This window comes from Phoxinus phoxinus (assembly GCF_949152265.1).
Source record: "Phoxinus phoxinus genome assembly, chromosome: 1".
Classification (NCBI taxonomy): domain Eukaryota; kingdom Metazoa; phylum Chordata; class Actinopteri; order Cypriniformes; family Leuciscidae; genus Phoxinus; species Phoxinus phoxinus.
The window spans coordinates 37,979,394-37,997,652 of NC_136876.1; the positions used below are offsets into that span (position 1 = coordinate 37,979,394).

The following is an 18,259-nucleotide window of genomic DNA, read 5'->3' on the forward strand; positions in this document are numbered from 1 at the left end:
AAGATAAATTTAAGCCAGATCGTCCTGAACTTTTTGGTAAATTCTGGGCAAGTTTCATATGCATAAAGACAGAACCATCCAATGGCAAAACCTTTAAAATCAAAGGTTTCTAAAACAAATAATATCCTTGAGTCTGTTGTAAAGAACCTTTCATTTTTTTATTGACAAAATGTAATATTGATTTGTGTAGCCTAATTCAATCTCTTTTGATGTCCGTATACCCCTCTTGTTTTTTTTTTTCCTCTTCTCACTGTTAATGTCTGTATCCTTTCATTTGCAATACAAAATAAATTAATTAATTAATTTAAAAAAAGATTAAAACATAAAGATGTTACATAAACATAAAGATTAAAACATTAAAACGTGTCGCTGTACAGTCTCCCCCTACTGGACGCATCAGGAACAACAGGGGCGTAAAACTGCCAGGGGCGTAAAACTGTTTGGGTCCTATATCTACCGGCTCCAGGTCTGCAGCCTCCCCATACTCGTTGTTTTCATCACAAGCTTTGTTTATCATCTCACACTGGCATAGAAGATATTTTTTTGGTAACCGTAAAATAACTGCAATATCTATTTATATATATATAAAAAAATCTACAAATATTTATTTTATTTGAATTGTTCAGCGGTCAAAATATAATTGAATCTCACTTGTTATTATGTACTATGGTTTAAAAAAACATATATTATTGTATCTTTATTTTTATGTTGTGGGCAACCCCTACTGGACTATTATTATACACTACCAGTCAAAAGTTGGGAAACACTACATTTATTTGATCGAAAATACAGTAAAAACTGTAATACTGTGAAATGTTATTACAATTTAAAAGAACAGTTTTCTATTTTAATATATTTTAAAATGTGATTTATTCCTGTGATCAAAGCTGAATTTTCAGCATCATTAGGCTACTCTAGTCTTCAGTGTCACATGATCCTTCAAAAAGATAATTTCTTATTATTATCAATGTTGAATATATATATATATATATATATATATATATATATATATATATATATATCTGGGTATATATATCTTGCTATATATATAAAATTAAACCATTCAAAAGTTTGGCGTAAGTAAGTTAAAAAAGAAAGAAAGAAAGAAAGAAAGAAAGAAAGAAAGAAAGAAAGAAAGAAAGAAAGAAAGAAAGAAAGAAAGAAAGAAAGAAAGAAATAAAGAAAGAAAGAAAGAAAGAAAGAAAGAAAGAAATCAATACTTTTGTTTAGCAAAGGCAGTTTAAATTGATAAAAAGACATTAAGGACATTTATGAAATTAATACATATTACAAAAAGTTATATTTATAATTAATGTATTATAATAATAATAAATGAATTTATAATAAATGTTATTTCTATTGAATGTTACTATTCAAAGAATCCTGAAAAAAAAAACACAGTTTCTTTTTATTTAATCTTAATAACATGATAAGTGGGTGGAAGACTAATTATGTGAGTTTTTAAGAATTGTATATAGATTTAATTTCCATGCTTGTCTTGTTATATTGAGTCCATCGAGCTATCATTTGCATACTTGCCTACAAATCCCAGAGTTCATCTCGTCCTGCGCTCACTGCAGTTGTCCGACAGGGGGCGCTAAGTGCGACGCTTCAACTCACAATATTTTCTGTTTCTAGCCGACAAGTTGATGTTCGAGTGCGGCGTTTTTGTAAGACTACAAGCTGTAACTTTGAACGGACGAAATTACACAGATTTCTTAACTGAATATGGATGAACTAAGGCATCAAGTTATGATAAATCAGTTTGTTCTTACAGCCGGATGTGCGGCAGATCAAGCAAAGCAGCTTCTACAAGCTTCACATTGGCAGTTTGAGGTAACGTTAACTTAACGTTATGTTTGTTTGGTGGGGCGAATAACAGAATGTCATGTTGCACAGTAATATCTATACAAATCACTATAATTAACCCTTCATTTATTTGACGTAGTTTAAAAGAATGCTAGACAAGATCATTGCAACATGCAGCAAAACAAACCAACAAATGGGACAATCAAATATTTTATAAAGTATTTTAAACGGGATATTTCGTTGGCTTCAGCGAAAATAAATATCTATACATTTAAATGTATGTTCAAAGCCCTACAATACACATTTGCTTGCTTTCTCACGTGTTTATGAATTACTGATAACTATTTTGTGATGTTGCAGACTGCTCTCAGTACTTTTTTCCAAGAGGCTAATATTCCTTACAGCCATCAAATGGTGAGTGTATATATATTTTTGTCGCTTTTGTAATTGTGTCTTGATAGTTTTTAGTATCTGTTATGATGACTTCCGCCATGTTGAAACCACGAGTCAGACAAAAATAAACACAGGCTGGCATGTTTTCTCGCGAGGGCTACATTTATGTCGTTTTAAACTCACAACTTTGTATTTTTTAAGCGCATATCGTCTCCCGTAGGTGGTTAATCAAATATGTAAATATTTAAGATAATAAAATAATCTGGACTCATGGGAGTTGCGATTTTGTAAACGTGTCCAAATTTGTGGGGGAGGGCGATTCCAGGAAACGGAGAGAGCACGCGCTTGACACTGCGCTGTTTACACCGTTACTATAACAATAAAAAGAACGGTACGTTAGGAACGCGCGGTGTTCAAAACATCACTGACTTTAAAAAAAACGTTTTATAATTTTTTATCAGATATCTTAAAATTAAAGGAATTTGTTTGGAATTACTCAGAAGTGGACTGTAGAACTACCGGTCACATGCAAAGCGAATCAAAGTCAGTTAACCCTTGGTAAGCACCTAATTTGTATCTTACTTTCAAGTGCGCTTAAAATGGTTTACTCAAGTCAACTTTACATTATATAAAAATAAATATTATGATGTACAGCCACATGAGATGAAGACTAATCAGAAAAGGCTGTTTTATTCTACAGGGAGCGGGTCGCACCCTTTTGGGCGCTGCCATGGTGACGTCACCAGTCTCATACATGCAGTTGACGGCGTTTATAATTACTAACAGCAAAATAATAATGCATTTGCCTCACATACAGCTCTCAATGTGCTTTACAATGTGTAAATGTTTAAGTACATCTAAACAAACAAACCAAACCAAAGGGATATGACAACAAGAAAAAAATATTGGTGGACATGGGCATGTTTCTGTTTGTTTAAAATGTTTGGGTCCCCGAGGCTGCAAGCAGACGAATTATGAATGATCTGTGTGTGACTGGAAAGCCGGGATGATTTACATTTTCGGATGACAGTGTTGTTTGAGTGAGCAATTCATAGAAATAGCCTTTACACATCTACAGTTTTCAGTTGTGTAACTACTGTACTAGTTGTAATAGCTCAACAGTAAGGGTGCCCCAGTGTGAGCAATTTTTGGTCCAGTTGATGGAGTGTCACTTGACTGCTGGCTGATATTCACCAGCTGATCTTTTTCACATCGATTGTTTACTAAATGTTTGTCAGACATAGGAACTTTTGAATGACTGTCAATGGAGAAATGTGCTTTTTGCCATCCACCCACAAGTGCAGAAACTAAAACCCAAACCATAGCTGCTGCTGAGTGAACTAATTGCTTATAGAAGCTTCTCTTCTTCTTCTTCTTTTTTTGCGTTAATGATCAACTGACTGTGTATTATCCCACTACTTATCAAATAAATGGTATTAATTTGCATTGAAATTATTTTATGTTAGAAGAAAGATATTGTGTTGTGACTTGTGATGTGAGAAACTAGTTATTTAGAAAATAATTTATACTTAGCCTGGTTGGTGGGGGGGGGAAGTTTCCTTGTATTTGAAAGAATAGATTATCATGCTCACACAGGCTTCATTTATTTGGTAAAAAACATAGTAATATTGTCAAAGATTATTGACGTTTAAAATGACTTTCTATTTTAATATATCTTAAAATGTAATGTATTTTTGTGATGTCTCAAAGCTGAATTTTCAGCATAATTTCTCCAGTCTTCAGTGTCAAATGATCGTTCAGAAATCATGGGACACTGAACATCTAACAGTTGTGCTACTTAATAATTTAGTGGAAGCTGTGATAAAAAAAAAGAATAGAAAGTTTGAAAGAACAGCATTTATTTAAAAAAATTGTCTTTTGTAAGTAACGTTATAAATATCTTTTGAATGGTACAGTTTAACTGTATTACATTACAAAACAATATTTGATTTTGAACAGTGTTGGGATTGACCAACCAGAGTAAGGTATTCCTGAGAGCCATATGTTACACAGAAGTCATTTCAAAAGTATTTAACATATAGAGAATATAGTTTGTATATTGTTAATATAATTTGCAAATGTGTCTTAGATCAGAAGCCCAAAAAGAGGCTTTAATTCTTTCAATTCTAGTGTGTATTAAACGGGAGCACGACATGTCACAGAAGACGTCACAGGTGTTGTTTTTCTTCTTAACGCTGGCCTCTGCAATGGTAGCATTTGTGTCAGTGCATCGGGTCTGGTGTTTATTCAGGCATGGTAGCCAATCATTATCAAATCAACTCCAAAGGTCTACAACCTCGGTCACTCACCACAACATTTCCGAGACTTCCTCAATGACTTCCTCAATTCTGAGAAAAAGATTTCCATTCAGTAAAGCTGTAAAAATCGACTTTATGAAACTGACCCTTGTGTCGAATGCTGCGTTAACCGTACCAGTTTTAAAGTCCGCTTGATATCAAAATTGACAGTTCTTGCAGAATGTTGCAGTATAAATGATTAAGTTGGTTCTGTCTTTGTTTCCAGATGTGCACTCCAGCCAACACACCAGCGACACCCCCCAACTTCCCAGATGCCCTAGCCATGTTTTCTCATCTTAAAGCCTCAGAGAGCTTCGGCAACAGCAGTCCCATCTCTCCTATGGCTACATCACCAGCTCCTCGCTCTAACTGGGCCATGAGCCCTCCGGCGACCCCTGGCCTGCAGGGCCGATGGACTCCGGGTCAGCTCGTGCCGCAGACGGTCTCTCCAGGCTGGCCCGCAGCTGTGACCCAGCAAGCCTCCGCTGAGCACACTGTCATTGTCATGGAGGCCGAGAGATAGAGACTGCTTGAACTAGCCATCACACCTTACAGGAAGAGGAGGATGGACCTTCCATTTCGGCAGTTGTGGATGTAAAACTGAATTGAAGTGAACAGTATGGGAGATCGGTGGTGTTGGACCAGCATATGTCCTCTCCTCTGAGGTCACTGGAGATCTGGGACACTTTTACAAAAGCTTCTTTTTTTTTTTTTTTTTGGGCCAAAAAGATGGAGAGAAAAAGCAATTATGTAGCATATTCACAGATAACCTCAGACAAATGAATGTGTTACTAAATATTGTGGATTTCAGCAGTTCTCAAATAATAATGAATACTCTGTTTTGCACTGTTTACTCAACCTGCAGTGGATCTACGGTTCAAGGGATTGTTACTCGCTGTCATGTCATTCCAAACCTGTATGACTTTGATAAATTGGACACCATTGACTTTTGCTTTATGGACAAAAACAGTTGAAATTCAAAGTATCTTGTTTTAGATCATACGGGTTTATTAAGATAACTATAACGAATTTACAATAAAGATATAGTTGTAAAAATTCACAATAGAACGATATTAGCACAGAGAAACAACAACATCGTTGGAATCACTTTCAGAATGATTTTTCCAGTTGATGAATGATAAAAACACTGACAGCCAATCAGAATCCAGTCTGCTCGACCTTGAAAATTTAAAGCAGCAGACGACAAAACTGCAGCGCACGCTTAGAATAAACAGAACGATATCATCCGCTGATGTGGACGCTAATATAGCTTATCTTTATAGTTCTCGTTCTTGATGAGTTATGACAGAATGTAATTTTTTTAGTGAACTGTCCCTTTAATTGACAGGTTTACTGCAGCAATCACGTGATCTTTTGGCCTGGTCTGTAATTATTGACTGACTTATGACTCTGCGATGAATTTAATTGCCATTTTGTATAAAAAATAATGCAATAAGAAGCGTTTCGTACCCATAAATTCTCTGGTTCTGCTCAGCACTTACAGGACTGTTTTATCACAAACCCATTTTAATATATAAAACGAGATTATATTCCTCCTATTTCCTTTCAGATCTTCTCCCTGTAATTGTGTGCACACTGCCTCCACAATATTTGTGGACTGTGATGGTTATTTCCTTTTTTTGAGTGTGTTTTTAAATAAATATTGTATATATTGCAAAGCATGTTGTGGTGGTGTTCATGTTAGCGTTGTAAAAAATGGTACGTCTGTTTTCTGGTCCGTTTTCCAGAAAACAGACGTACATAGGGTCACTTCATGTATGACCAGTGTTAGGGTAAATGCATTACAAGTAACTTTAGTTACGTAATCAGATTACTTTTTCAAGTAACTAGTAAAGTAACGGATTACTTTTAAAATTTACAACAAAATATCTAAGTTACTTTTTCAAATAAGTAAAGCAAGTTACTTTGTTTTCCCATTTATTGACTGACAGCTCTCCTGTCCTCGTGTGTGTGGTAGTTCTAGACTAAATGTGAGCATTTACTCATCTCACTTGCACAAAACGATATTCAATATTCCTCAAAATGAATAAAATCAGTGAAATGCACAATCTGAATACTATGCAAACCTCCAATAACTAAATATGTTAAATAAAACAATCTCCATTGACCAATGTACTTGGTTCTGACCTTCGATGATTCAGTTAAATAAGCAAAAATGACTATAGGTATAGATAGAAAGGTTTGCTTGTATGCTTTCCTCTACTGTACACATTTCCTTCAGTCTGAGGATGATTATTTCACTTTTGGTGTGAAAGGGTCTTTACATTTACCCAAAAATATAACTTTTCTGTTATAAAAAAAACAAGCCCAGCCCAGGTGGGGAAAAAAGTAACCCAAAAGTAACGTAACGCATTACTTTTCTAAAAAAGTAACTAAGTAATGCAATTAGTTACTTTTTAAGGGAGTAACGCAATATTGTACTGCATTACTTTTAAAAGTAACTTTCCCCAACACTGTGTATGACCCTTGTGTCATTTTATACCATGGTAAATGTTTACACAGATCCAGAGGTGACTTTAATTCAGCAGACTCTGACTCCCTACAATATATTGACCATAATTACATTTGATTTTGAGCTCACATTTTATACCTTTATGTATTTCATGTTTAATTTCATAACACTACATTTAGCCTTAATGGCAGTGAATGGCCGTTTCTGTTTTAAAGTCCATCAAAAGTGCATCCATCCATCCATGATAAAAATGCTCCACGCGGCTCTGGGGGGTTAAAAAGGGCCTTCTGAACGAAGCGATGCATTGGTGTAAAAAAATAATATCCATATTCAAAACTTTATCGACTAAAATAACTAGATTCCAGCAGACAGCCGTAGGCATCGATTTACGGTGGAAGAGTAACCCTTGACCTGACGCCCAGGCGCTGTGCTTCTCGTCCGGTAGTCTCACTAGGTAGGCTATCACCTGTGCCCTTTTAACCAAATTTGTCTCCCATATCTGCTTTTCTTTTCAGAAAACGATCCATATTACAGTGACGTAATGTTACTGCTTCTGCTCGAAGGAACGTTCAATCTGACGTTGTGACGTGATTGGTGTTGCGATATTTAAACATAAAGTAGCTTTTAGATCATGCATATTGACTTGACTTGAGTGTTTTTAAACAAATAAATTCACAAATACAATTATATAATTGGAAAATAACACGATTTGTCAATTAATAAATAAATAAAAATAATTTGGGGTAGTCTACCACTGCCTACACGGCCCACCAGATGGCGCTCCGAGACCCACTGGTTGAGAATCACTGCAGTTTTCGGAAGGTGCGATGATGGGACTATGCGTGTCATCAATGCATCCAACAACCACATTGGAAATCCTAAAGGAAATTCTAATAATGTAGTTACATTACGAATTCCCCTACGAATTCATGCAGCCTCCTCGTCTACAGGATCCTGTATAAAAGGACATTTTTGTCACTTTTACGTTGTCTATGAATGAATGAATGAACCTGCACTGGCAAAAAATGCTTTTCTTGCTCAATATTTTTTTTTGTCATTGTTTCCAGTCAAAATATCAAAAAATTCTTACATCAAGATGCATTTTCTACATAAGAAAAATGACAAGGTATTTCGTTACACAATCCATACGGTTTTTACAGTCAATCAGATAATTTCAATAATTAAGATCAAGATAATTTCAATTAACAAAAAAATACATCAGTTATAGCCTATAACGTTACCGCCTTCAATATTTTTTAAGCTTGTGCTTTTCTTGAAAAAAGCAGTTGCTAACAAGTAAAACGGGACTACAGCAAGCAAGGGCCATTCTATGTGCCACATTGTGATTTTTTTTTTACAAACTGCAAATATAGCATCACACATAGCCTATTATTCATTATTATTATTAATTTTCATAAAGGTATCCGACAAACAAAAAAAGAGAGAACTTCGAAGACTAGCCTACTAAGATTTCTCTAAGATTTTAAACAGCCACTTCTAAAAACTTGTGACGTTTACTTAGGCTATATAGGATTTTTATAATAAATTAAAATCATATCAATAAATAGGGCTTTATAGTGCACACGATGTCCGGCTCTTCTAACCAAGTTTCAACATATAGCCTACTTTATTATTTCGATGTGCATGGCATCTGCTGATGAATCAACCTCATCTCGACGTTGAATGTTGTAGCCTAACGCGTTCTGGTGCAACGATCCAATAGTGAACGTTGATTCAACGTTGAACTTTGATTGACTGATACTGACTTACAACTAAAAATCAACGTTGAATCGACGTCTGTCTGATCTGCTATAGGCTACTTGAAAATATACATTTTTTACGGCAAAAATTGCTTGCCATCACTTTTAAAAACTCTCTATAAAAAGGAAGTAGGCTAAAAGAGAAAAAAAAATACAAGTAGCCTATAATTCCATCAAAATGGGTACATTGAATGACTGAAGAAATAGTGTTGATGTTGCCCATAAAATGGTGCATATATTGGCCTAAGTTATGTTACCAGGGTCCATGCTTAGCCTACAAGAAAATATAATTTTGTAAAATACGTTAGTAGCCTAATTTAGCGTCAAGCTATCATTTGTACAATTAATAAGAGGGGGAAAAAAATCTATCTGGGTTTAGGTTTTGTTGGTTGCACTCCACTTCCTCCTTTGGTTATTGCATTAATTTCTGTTAAAAAGAGGAAGGATATTTTTGTCATTATTTAGCCTACATGATCCTGGTTGGATTAGAAACAAAGATAAAATGTTTGTCTGAAATGGAAAAGATTGAAATTTGTCATGATGCTCATTTGGGAGCCTATGCTTTCGAACTAGGCAAATTTTAAATATAGGCTATAGCTTACAAAACATAAACACACGATCTGTCATTGTAACTATAGTTACACCACATTTCAGCAGCCCAGCCAGTCAGTTGAGGAAGCGGTCGCGGGTGTGAAATTGAACTTGATTGATTTGTTCTTTTACCCAGTAGTAGTGTTACATGAATGCTGCTAGCCAATCAGTCTTAAGCAGAACGGAAACCCCCGAACTTGCACGAAGCTCTCCGAACGGTATCTACTTGCGGATATAAGTTGCGCACAAGGGGCGGCGGTGGAAAGTGTAGGCTTACTTCAGTATTGAATTTGTTTAAGATCTGATGTCAAACTATTTGTTTCTTTTAAAGATCAGAGAATGAATCGCTTTCACCTTTTCGCGTTTTTAATTTGCCTGTTAATTGAGGACAGCCAAGCAATAATCAGGTAATGCTAATGTCTATCTATCTATTTTTTTTTTTAAATCGATGTAAGCGCGTCTTGTCCTGCACGTATTTAGGGCCTAGGCTATTACATAGGCTAACTATTCATGAAAAAGTTTGCTACAAAAACTTAAACAGCCCCATAATGACTCTGCGCATTAAGTTTATCTAGGCTATTGCAATAAAATTGAATCTTCAATCGCATTAAATTTCTTCAGTTTAGTCTGGCTGCAATTAACCGCTGCTCTCAGAACGTTTTGTGTAAAAAGCTATTTTATAGCATTTTATAGCTTTGGACCAGGAAGTTGAACTCACTCACATGACCGATGGCTACAAAGTTAGTAAACAGCAACATGTGTGAACTTGTGGGGTTAGGCTATTCCAGAAAGCGGTTATGTGACATAGCCTATCTGGGTATGTTTAAGGGTAAGTAAGAGGATAACCTCAACTTTCGGTTTCAAAAACGGAGGTATTCAGGGTAGGCTATGTAAGTGCATAGAAACCTCTCTGTCTGAACATAACCTGCTCCGCACAACTCAACGCACAATTAAATAAACCGGTCTCAGTCCTGTTGCGCAGATAGTCATTCGGTTCGTAGGCCTACGGGAACTGTGCTTATAAAAGTGCCGAACGCACGAAGTTATTAATTATTAGCCTGATTTATGTTTCCATTAACCATGGTATAAATATTGGTAAAATTATTAGATAATTTTGACTCGTCTAATCTGCAAAATATACTCAGTTTATGAAAAATGGCACATTTCAGCATAAACAAAATAAAAATAAAAATTACTTGCATGGAATGTTCTGGTTCTCTATGTTATAAAATAAGTTATATAACCTTCTGGGAAGGTTTTCATTAGGTTGCAAAAAAATAACCTACAGAGAACGTAGTTGGAATAATCGCTAGGAGGATAGGCCAGGCCCGGATTGGCTAATCGGGAGCACCGGGAGAATTCCCAGTGGGCCGGTCTGTTTTATTGGCCAGGAGGGCCGGTGTTGTCATGGCACTGGGTTGAATGTTTTCCCTTTATAGTCACAGCGCAGCCCCACTATTTTTTTATTATTATTTTCTCGCAACCCCACAAAAAATAAAGTCAGTTGTTAGAGATGTGCGAACAAAAAAATTAGAGATACAAAACATGGATAATAGGCGCAAAGGCGGCGCTGAAAAGGCCACCATTGAGTTCTCCGATTTTTCTGAGTGTATAACGTTGTGAAATAATTGCCTAATATTAACTCTAATTTGGTGCTGCAATGATTCGCATATCGCGACGATAGCCGACCTCATCATCTGAGCTGCTTCAGCGCTCAAACACCGCTCGTCGGCAATGGCAAAATGTTTGAGATGACCGATCAAAGCAAGCGGGATTTATGTTCACAGAAGCGCGAGCCGCGGCCGCGCGCGAATCCCAACGCGCCGCTTCACGAGATAAGATGCAAGTGGCTAAACTAAACCGCTGTTTTACGATAGAAGTTTTAAACGACCGACATAAATAATCAGTTTGCAAAGACTGTCAATCAAAGCTCAGCTTCGGGAAGGGGAGATTTACAGGTAGCCTAAAGATAAGGAGACAGAGAAGAAGAACGAGAGAAGGAGATGGAGATGAGAGAGGAGAGCAGGTAGAGGAATAGTCTATTGCATACTGTGCTCAGAATGAGAATAACTTTATTACAATGGATTCCTATTTAACACAGATATAGCCTACATAGCCTTTGTTCTTTGACAATGACAGTGGAATTATAATATGCCCCCGAACCCCCTAGCCAGATCACTTTTGGGACCTTTGTATTTATAAAACCCTGTGTACGGCTATTGCACTGAATAGAAAATTCTATTTTTGAAAAATACAATGAATTACAAGGCTGTACAAAACAGTGCACTATTGCAGACTTATATACTGAGGGTTTAATTACATTATTTTAATATAGTCAGTCGGGAACTAAAGTGGGCCGGTCTTAGGCATGATACTCCAGTGCTGAAAATGAGTCCCACTCCGGCCCTGGGATAGGCTATAGCAAAAACATAGCATTGCCTTTGTACGTACAAGCACTAGCATTCTCTTTGGAAAATCATATTGTGACCGTTTTATAGAAGTAATAAACTAGTTGAAGCAGCTCAGGTGCTTTATTGCTGTATCACTGCTGTATCTCTAGAATTCCTCTGCACAAGACGCGCACTGTGCGCCGCATGTTGGCAGACAATGGGAAGACTATTGATGAGATCAAATCCATGGCCAGAGAGAAAACCTCCAAATCCGAATTTACAATCCCTAGGACCACCCCAACACCGCAAACAACACATCTACCACCACCCGTAGAGAAACTCACCAACTTCATGGATGTAAGAGAACTTGGTATTCTATCCCTTGGTTTTATGCTTTTGGTTCTTGCGTAAAGAATATAATTAGTCTGGTTGTCCTTTCTCCCTCTTCAGGCCCAGTATTTTGGAGTGGTCAGTATTGGTACCCCTCCTCAGGACTTCACTGTGCTGTTTGACACTGGATCATCCAACCTCTGGGTTCCATCTATCCATTGCTCCTACCTGGACTTAGCATGCTGTGAGTGGTGTTTTGAATGATTGGCTTGATCTGTATTTGATTTTTGTTTTCTTTAGTAACTTGGTGCTTTTACTCTTGCTCTGTCTATCAGGGTTGCACCATCGCTACAACTCTAAGAAGTCAAGCACGTACGTTCAGAATGGCACAGAGTTCGCGATCCGGTACGGCAGTGGGAGTCTCTCTGGCTTCATCAGTCAGGATACAGTCACTGTGAGTAAAGACTTCAGTAACTTGTCCTGAAAGCTGTAAAAGCATCATAAAACTGACCCACTATATTTCCGGTCTTCAAATAAATCTGATAGTGTTGTGTTCAAAACTTAAGTTCTTTTGAACTTGTTTAGAAACTAACCAATAATGTTGTAGTTGCTGATGACAGTCTTATTTTAGTATAGTTTATATAATGTTATATTTATTAACTTGGCTTTATTTTTATATTTTCAGTTTTCATTTTAATGCGTTTGTCATTTATTTGATTTCTTTTTATTTCATTTTTAGTTTGAGCAATTTTAGCACTTTAACTTATTTCATTTCAGTTAGTTGCCAAAGCAATATTTTTCATTTTGATTTAAGTTGAATTCTTTCATCTAAAATTTACACCGGCGGTCAAAAGTGTGAAATACGTTTTTTTTTTAAAAAATAAGTCTCTTTTGCTCACCAAGGTTGAATGTATTGGATCAAAAATACAGTAAAACAGTAATATTGTGCATTTTCTATTTTAATACATTTTAAAATGTAATTTACTTCAGTTTTCATTGTCTCATGATCCTTCAAAAATCATTCTAATATGATGATTTAGTAATTTTTTGGTGCTTAATTATTGGCTGAATAGTTTCAACATTACTAATAATGAATGTTTCTTAATCATCATATCAGAATGATTTCTGAAGGATCATGTGACACTGTAGACTGGAGTAATAATGCTGAAAATTAAACTTTGCATCACAGGAATAAATGACATTTTAAAACTTTTTTTGACCACTAGTGTAGAATTTGTTTTTATTTCAGCTTTATTCCAAATAACAAAATACATTTTTAATAGTTAATGATAACAACACTAGTTGAGGCATCAACATGACGGCCTCTCATTCGCTTCTGTCTGTAGTTGGCAGGGCTGAAGGTGCCAGACCAGCAGTTTGCCGAGGCGGTTAAACAGCCTGGGATTGTGTTTGTGGTGGCACGTTTTGATGGCGTCCTGGGCATGGGATATCCCGCCATTTCTGTAGATGGGATTACGCCGGTGTTTGACACAGCCATGGCTGCCAAAATCCTGCCTCAGAATATCTTCTCTTTTTATATCAACCGGTAAGGCTTACTTCTGCTTTTGGCTCCTGTTACTCCATTTCAAGTTTCATTTTACTGTTTTTTTGTTTGTTTTTTTAGATTATTTTAGCCAATCGGTGGACATTTAATATTGACATGGGAGAGATTGGGAAGGAATTGGGAAATGACCTTGTTTCCCTTATCTGAGGTTCCTCTATTTTCTTCTCCATTTCAGTTTTATAATGTTGAAGAATGTGGCGACAGATGTAGACTGATAGTTTGACCTTAAGCATGAAAGAATTGTATTTATTCTTGTGTTAAACGGTAACGCATGACTCATTACTGCTTGCATAGCAGTGCCACCCCCTCCTTGCTTTCCAAAACGCACGTGCATGTTATGGCCAATTTATCACACAATAGTTGATTGTTCTGTCCGTATAAAAGCCTATTTTCTTCTAACTGAATGATTTGTGACAAACGTGTGTTTGTGCGTCAGGTTTTGCCTACATTTTGGCGACTAAATGTCCTTTTATAAGTTGTGAATAACCTAAAAGTTGGCTTAATGAACATGCTAAATTTGATTAATAAATGCTGTGTGCAGGGACCCTGCAGGTGAGGTTGGAGGTGAGCTGATGCTGGGAGGTTTTGACAACCAGTATTTTGACGGTGATCTGCATTACGTCAATGTTACGCGAAAAGCCTACTGGCAGATAAAGATGGATGAGTATGTGATCACCATTACTGTTTCAAAACCCAAGACTGTGGCTTTTCAACGATTCTGCTCCAGGATTAGCCCTCGTTTTAGACAGAGACTTGATTGATTTTGGTTCACCAATTTTTTGGGGTTCAGTCTCTATGATTGTTGGAAACTGAAGCAAAATCTATCTGTAATAACTCATTGCATATATTGGTCATTTTCCTACAGGGTTCAGGTAGGTGGCACTCTTACCCTCTGCAAAAGTGGATGCCAGGCAATTGTTGACACGGGAACATCAATGATCACAGGGCCGGTTCAAGAGGTGCGGGCCCTGCAGAAAGCGATCGGAGCCATACCACTGCTTATGGGAGAGGTGAGGACAACTCCAGCTAAAATATCAAAATATATATACAGGGTTTCTGTGTTTTTTTGTTTTAATTTGCAAATAAGGGGCTTAAATCAGAGCTCTTAAATTGCATTAAATCTTGCACGCATTGCAAATAAATATTTTTCTGTTTTACAATTTATAAATATCTAAAAATCTTTGAATCGAGATGCATTTACGTGAAATGTAAGTGTAAAAAAGAACTTAAGAAAACGTTGACAAAATAAAAGGGGTAGGTCACCTAAAATTAATTTACTCACCCTCAAGTTGTTCCAAACCTGTATAAATTTCCCTGATCTGCCGAACACAAAGTAAGTTATTTTGAAGAAAGTTAGTAACACTTTGGGGCACCATTGAACTGTTCAGTTTTCCACGTTCTTCAAAATATCTTCCTTCGTTTTAAACCGAACAAAGAAATGTACTCGCCCTCAAGTTGTTCCAAATCTGTTTAAATGACACCATTTTTGTGTGAACTATCCCTTTTAGTGCTTTTATGCTTAGAACAAGAACGTATATCTGCCAATGAGTTATCCAAACTTTCCTTTGAAGTTTTTCTCAGCCCATTGGCAGATATTTAGTCTTGTTTTAATCGTAAATTTATTTTTGATCAATTTTACAGAAGACAAGACTTCATATTTTGTATCTTTAGTAAGTGCATCTTGATTTAAGAATCTTAAGACTTTTGTTGAGGAAGAAAATCACTTTTTGTGCAGTGTGATCAAAATACACTAGCGGAACAATCAAGCTTTTTTTGTAAAATGAATTCAAAAGTTATCGATATCTGTTGTGTTTTTAAACTATAATTTTTTTTTTATAAATTGTTGCTAATACAACTCTTTCTCCCTAGACATTCACATTTAGAGAACATATTGATGTATTAAGTTCCCTTTAATTTGTTCCTTAAATTCTCTACTTGCTCTTAAAAAGGTCTTAAAGTCTTATGTACCTTCATAAACTTCTTTTTTTTGACACTTTTCATCTTAAGATTTTTAATTGTTTTATGTATTTATTTGAGCATAAAGTGAGTAAATAGTTTCATGTGTTTCCTCTGTAGTACTGGATTGACTGTAAGAAGATTCCATCACTTCCTGTTGTTTCCTTCAGCCTGGGAGGGAAGATGCTCAACTTAACTGGAGAGGACTACGTTCTGAAGGTACAGAATCTGCTGGGGTTTTCCTTTTAGTCTGCGGAGGTTGGAAAGGGCTATTGTAGGGTAACTCTGTACCATGTTCAAATCTAGAACCTCATAATCTGCCACAGAATCTTAATTTGTGATAATCATTCACATTTTCTGTTGCTTTTATGTTTGGAATCCAGTCTAATCTCAGGAGACATAATAAGGCTACTTCTGAACTGAATGCAATATTAAAGGGATGGTTCGGAGTAATTTCAACCCAGGGTCGTTTGCACCATGACCTCGAACCAAACTTTGGGAAAAGCCCGTAAAAGTCCCGGTGTTGCTGAAAACGTTTTTTTGGTATATCCCCCCAAAAATATAATTTTCTCCAAAGTGTTGACAACTTAGTGTTAACTAATAATTGTTGCAAACTGGTACTACCAACAAAATATTAGTCCATACACTACATCCTTATGCATCGCTTTCCGCCAGGACTTTTACTGGCTTTTCCCATTTTTAAATTTAAAACTAGTCATTTACGAATGTTGATCAAATGTATAAAAGCAATATATTTTAGTTTATTGCAAAATAAGCATATATATATATATACCGGTGTGTGTATATATATTATATATATATATATATATACACACAAACATTTAAGTATTTTTGAGAGCGTAGAGAGACTGATTCGATAACATCATTCGCAGTGATTCATGGGAGTGGGCGGAGCTAAATAGATATTTTGCAGCGAGTTTCATTTTTCGACTCTGATTGTGTAATGATTTGTATAGCATCATGTGTAATGCAGTTTTTCACCACTGGAATTCCGCTGTTAAACACGATTATTTAAACTTAATCTGGAATAAAGCGGGCTGATGGCTTCAGCAGAATCAAATACCATCGATCAAAATCAATCTAAAAATTGATTTTTGTTTTGTTTTGTTTTACATCCAGAACCCAACTGTTGCGCTCTATTGAATTCAATTTACCTCATTTCTATCTCTTCTCAGGTGACTCATATGGGTGTGAGTGTTTGTCTGTCTGGATTTATGGCTATGGATATCCCACCTCCCGCCGGGCCGCTGTGGATTCTAGGAGACGTGTTCATTGGCCGCTACTACACTGTGTTTGACAGGGAAGCGGACCGTGTTGGCTTTGCTCCTGCCAAGTGAACAGTGAGGGAATGACATTATGCTATTGTACTGGATCTAATGGACCATTAGCTATACAGAAACCACTGTTTTGTTTGAAGTTGTTACATTTATTGTAAGTTGAAATATGCGACATTGACATGAGCGAATCAACAAATACCTGAAGTGACAGGATACATTTTCAGTTTAGCTAGGGTTTCTCTGTACTTCACCTCGGAGGCTGCCTTGTGTTTTTATTTTGCATTAAGTTTCAAGTTACTAAGAGTCAAACTATGCATTTTTATTTTATACTTTAGCTATTAATAGTACATTTGATAAAGACTGGGAGATTATAGTTTTGTAACTTTTGTATTTGAGTTTTCTTTTGTCAGTTGACTTCTGTAAGTGTGTGTATAATTTTGATAATGTTAACAACACTGGTGTATTGTACTCTATTTACCAAACTGAAGTGGACTTTCTGTAAAGCTGACCAAGATTGCTTGGTTTCTTAATCACTGTATAATCATTGAACTAGAAATTGAACTAGAGTCGAAAAATTGTTGCAAAAGTTCTTCCAAACCTGGAGTTAAATAAAGTTTTGTTTGTAGTTACGTGTTTGATTTGGGTGCAGCTCAAGCATTGTATTACGATGGCTGTCAACATATGTATTTACTTTGAAAACTTTTAGAAAGTTAATGTCTTGTAAATACACCGGAAAATGTCAAAGAGGCCATTCCCATAAATGAGTTGTCTGAAAATGAACTAAAATCACTAGTATTTGTTGAATCCAATGTGGGGAAAACCAGTTCAAGCAGGGGTGTTAACCAGATCTTTATTTCTAGAAGTTCCTCAAATAGCTTTATATACTGTATATATATATGTCCAATTTGTAAGCAGAAATTTCTATGATTTCATTGACTGCATCTTCGACCTTACAGAAAGAGACATGGGTTCTGCATACTGTGATTATTATACCCTCAAACAGTTTATAGTATCAGTCATCTTCAGACTGTTTCCTGAGATATTGCAAAATGTCCATCACATGATTTACAGGACATAACTGTTGACCGTCAGATGTGCCACCATTTCAAATACATCTAACATGAACAGAACTGCTACAAATGTTGATTATAATATTTACCTTTGGCTGAACTTCTGTCATACCACTGAAGTTAATTTCATTTCCCTTCAACAGATCTAATTTCGAAGTCATGAAAACTGTATGTGAACAGCAAATACACTACCATTAAATTGGGGTCAGTACATTTTTAAATGATTTTGAAACTCTTTTGCTATTTTTTTTTCCAATATAAAATGCAGTTAAATCAGTAATATTGTAAATGTAACGTAACCATTTTACTATATTTTAAAATATAATTT

General features: G+C 36.0%; 2 protein-coding genes across 2 annotated transcripts; both read left to right on the forward strand.

The window, feature by feature from the left end:
- Nucleotides 1-1,573: 1,573 nt before the first annotated feature.
- On the forward strand, nucleotides 1,574-6,178 carry ubald1b (UBA-like domain containing 1b). Its single transcript, XM_079610675.1, has 3 exons — nucleotides 1,574-1,836; nucleotides 2,170-2,223; nucleotides 4,726-6,178. The coding sequence occupies exons 1-3, from the start codon at nucleotides 1,729-1,731 to the stop codon at nucleotides 5,020-5,022; spliced, it is 459 nt and encodes a 152-aa protein (XP_079466801.1). The 5' UTR covers nucleotides 1,574-1,728; the 3' UTR covers nucleotides 5,023-6,178.
- A 3,163-nt stretch (nucleotides 6,179-9,341) lies between these two features.
- Nucleotides 9,342-17,486, forward strand: napsa (napsin A aspartic peptidase). The gene is made up of 9 exons (XM_079610611.1): nucleotides 9,342-9,730; nucleotides 11,884-12,070; nucleotides 12,164-12,287; nucleotides 12,379-12,497; nucleotides 13,390-13,589; nucleotides 14,149-14,271; nucleotides 14,473-14,617; nucleotides 15,684-15,782; nucleotides 16,760-17,486. Exons 1-9 carry the CDS (start codon nucleotides 9,663-9,665, stop codon nucleotides 16,919-16,921), a joined length of 1,227 nt encoding a protein of 408 aa, XP_079466737.1. The 5' UTR covers nucleotides 9,342-9,662; the 3' UTR covers nucleotides 16,922-17,486.
- The last annotated feature ends 773 nt before the right edge of the window (nucleotides 17,487-18,259 follow it).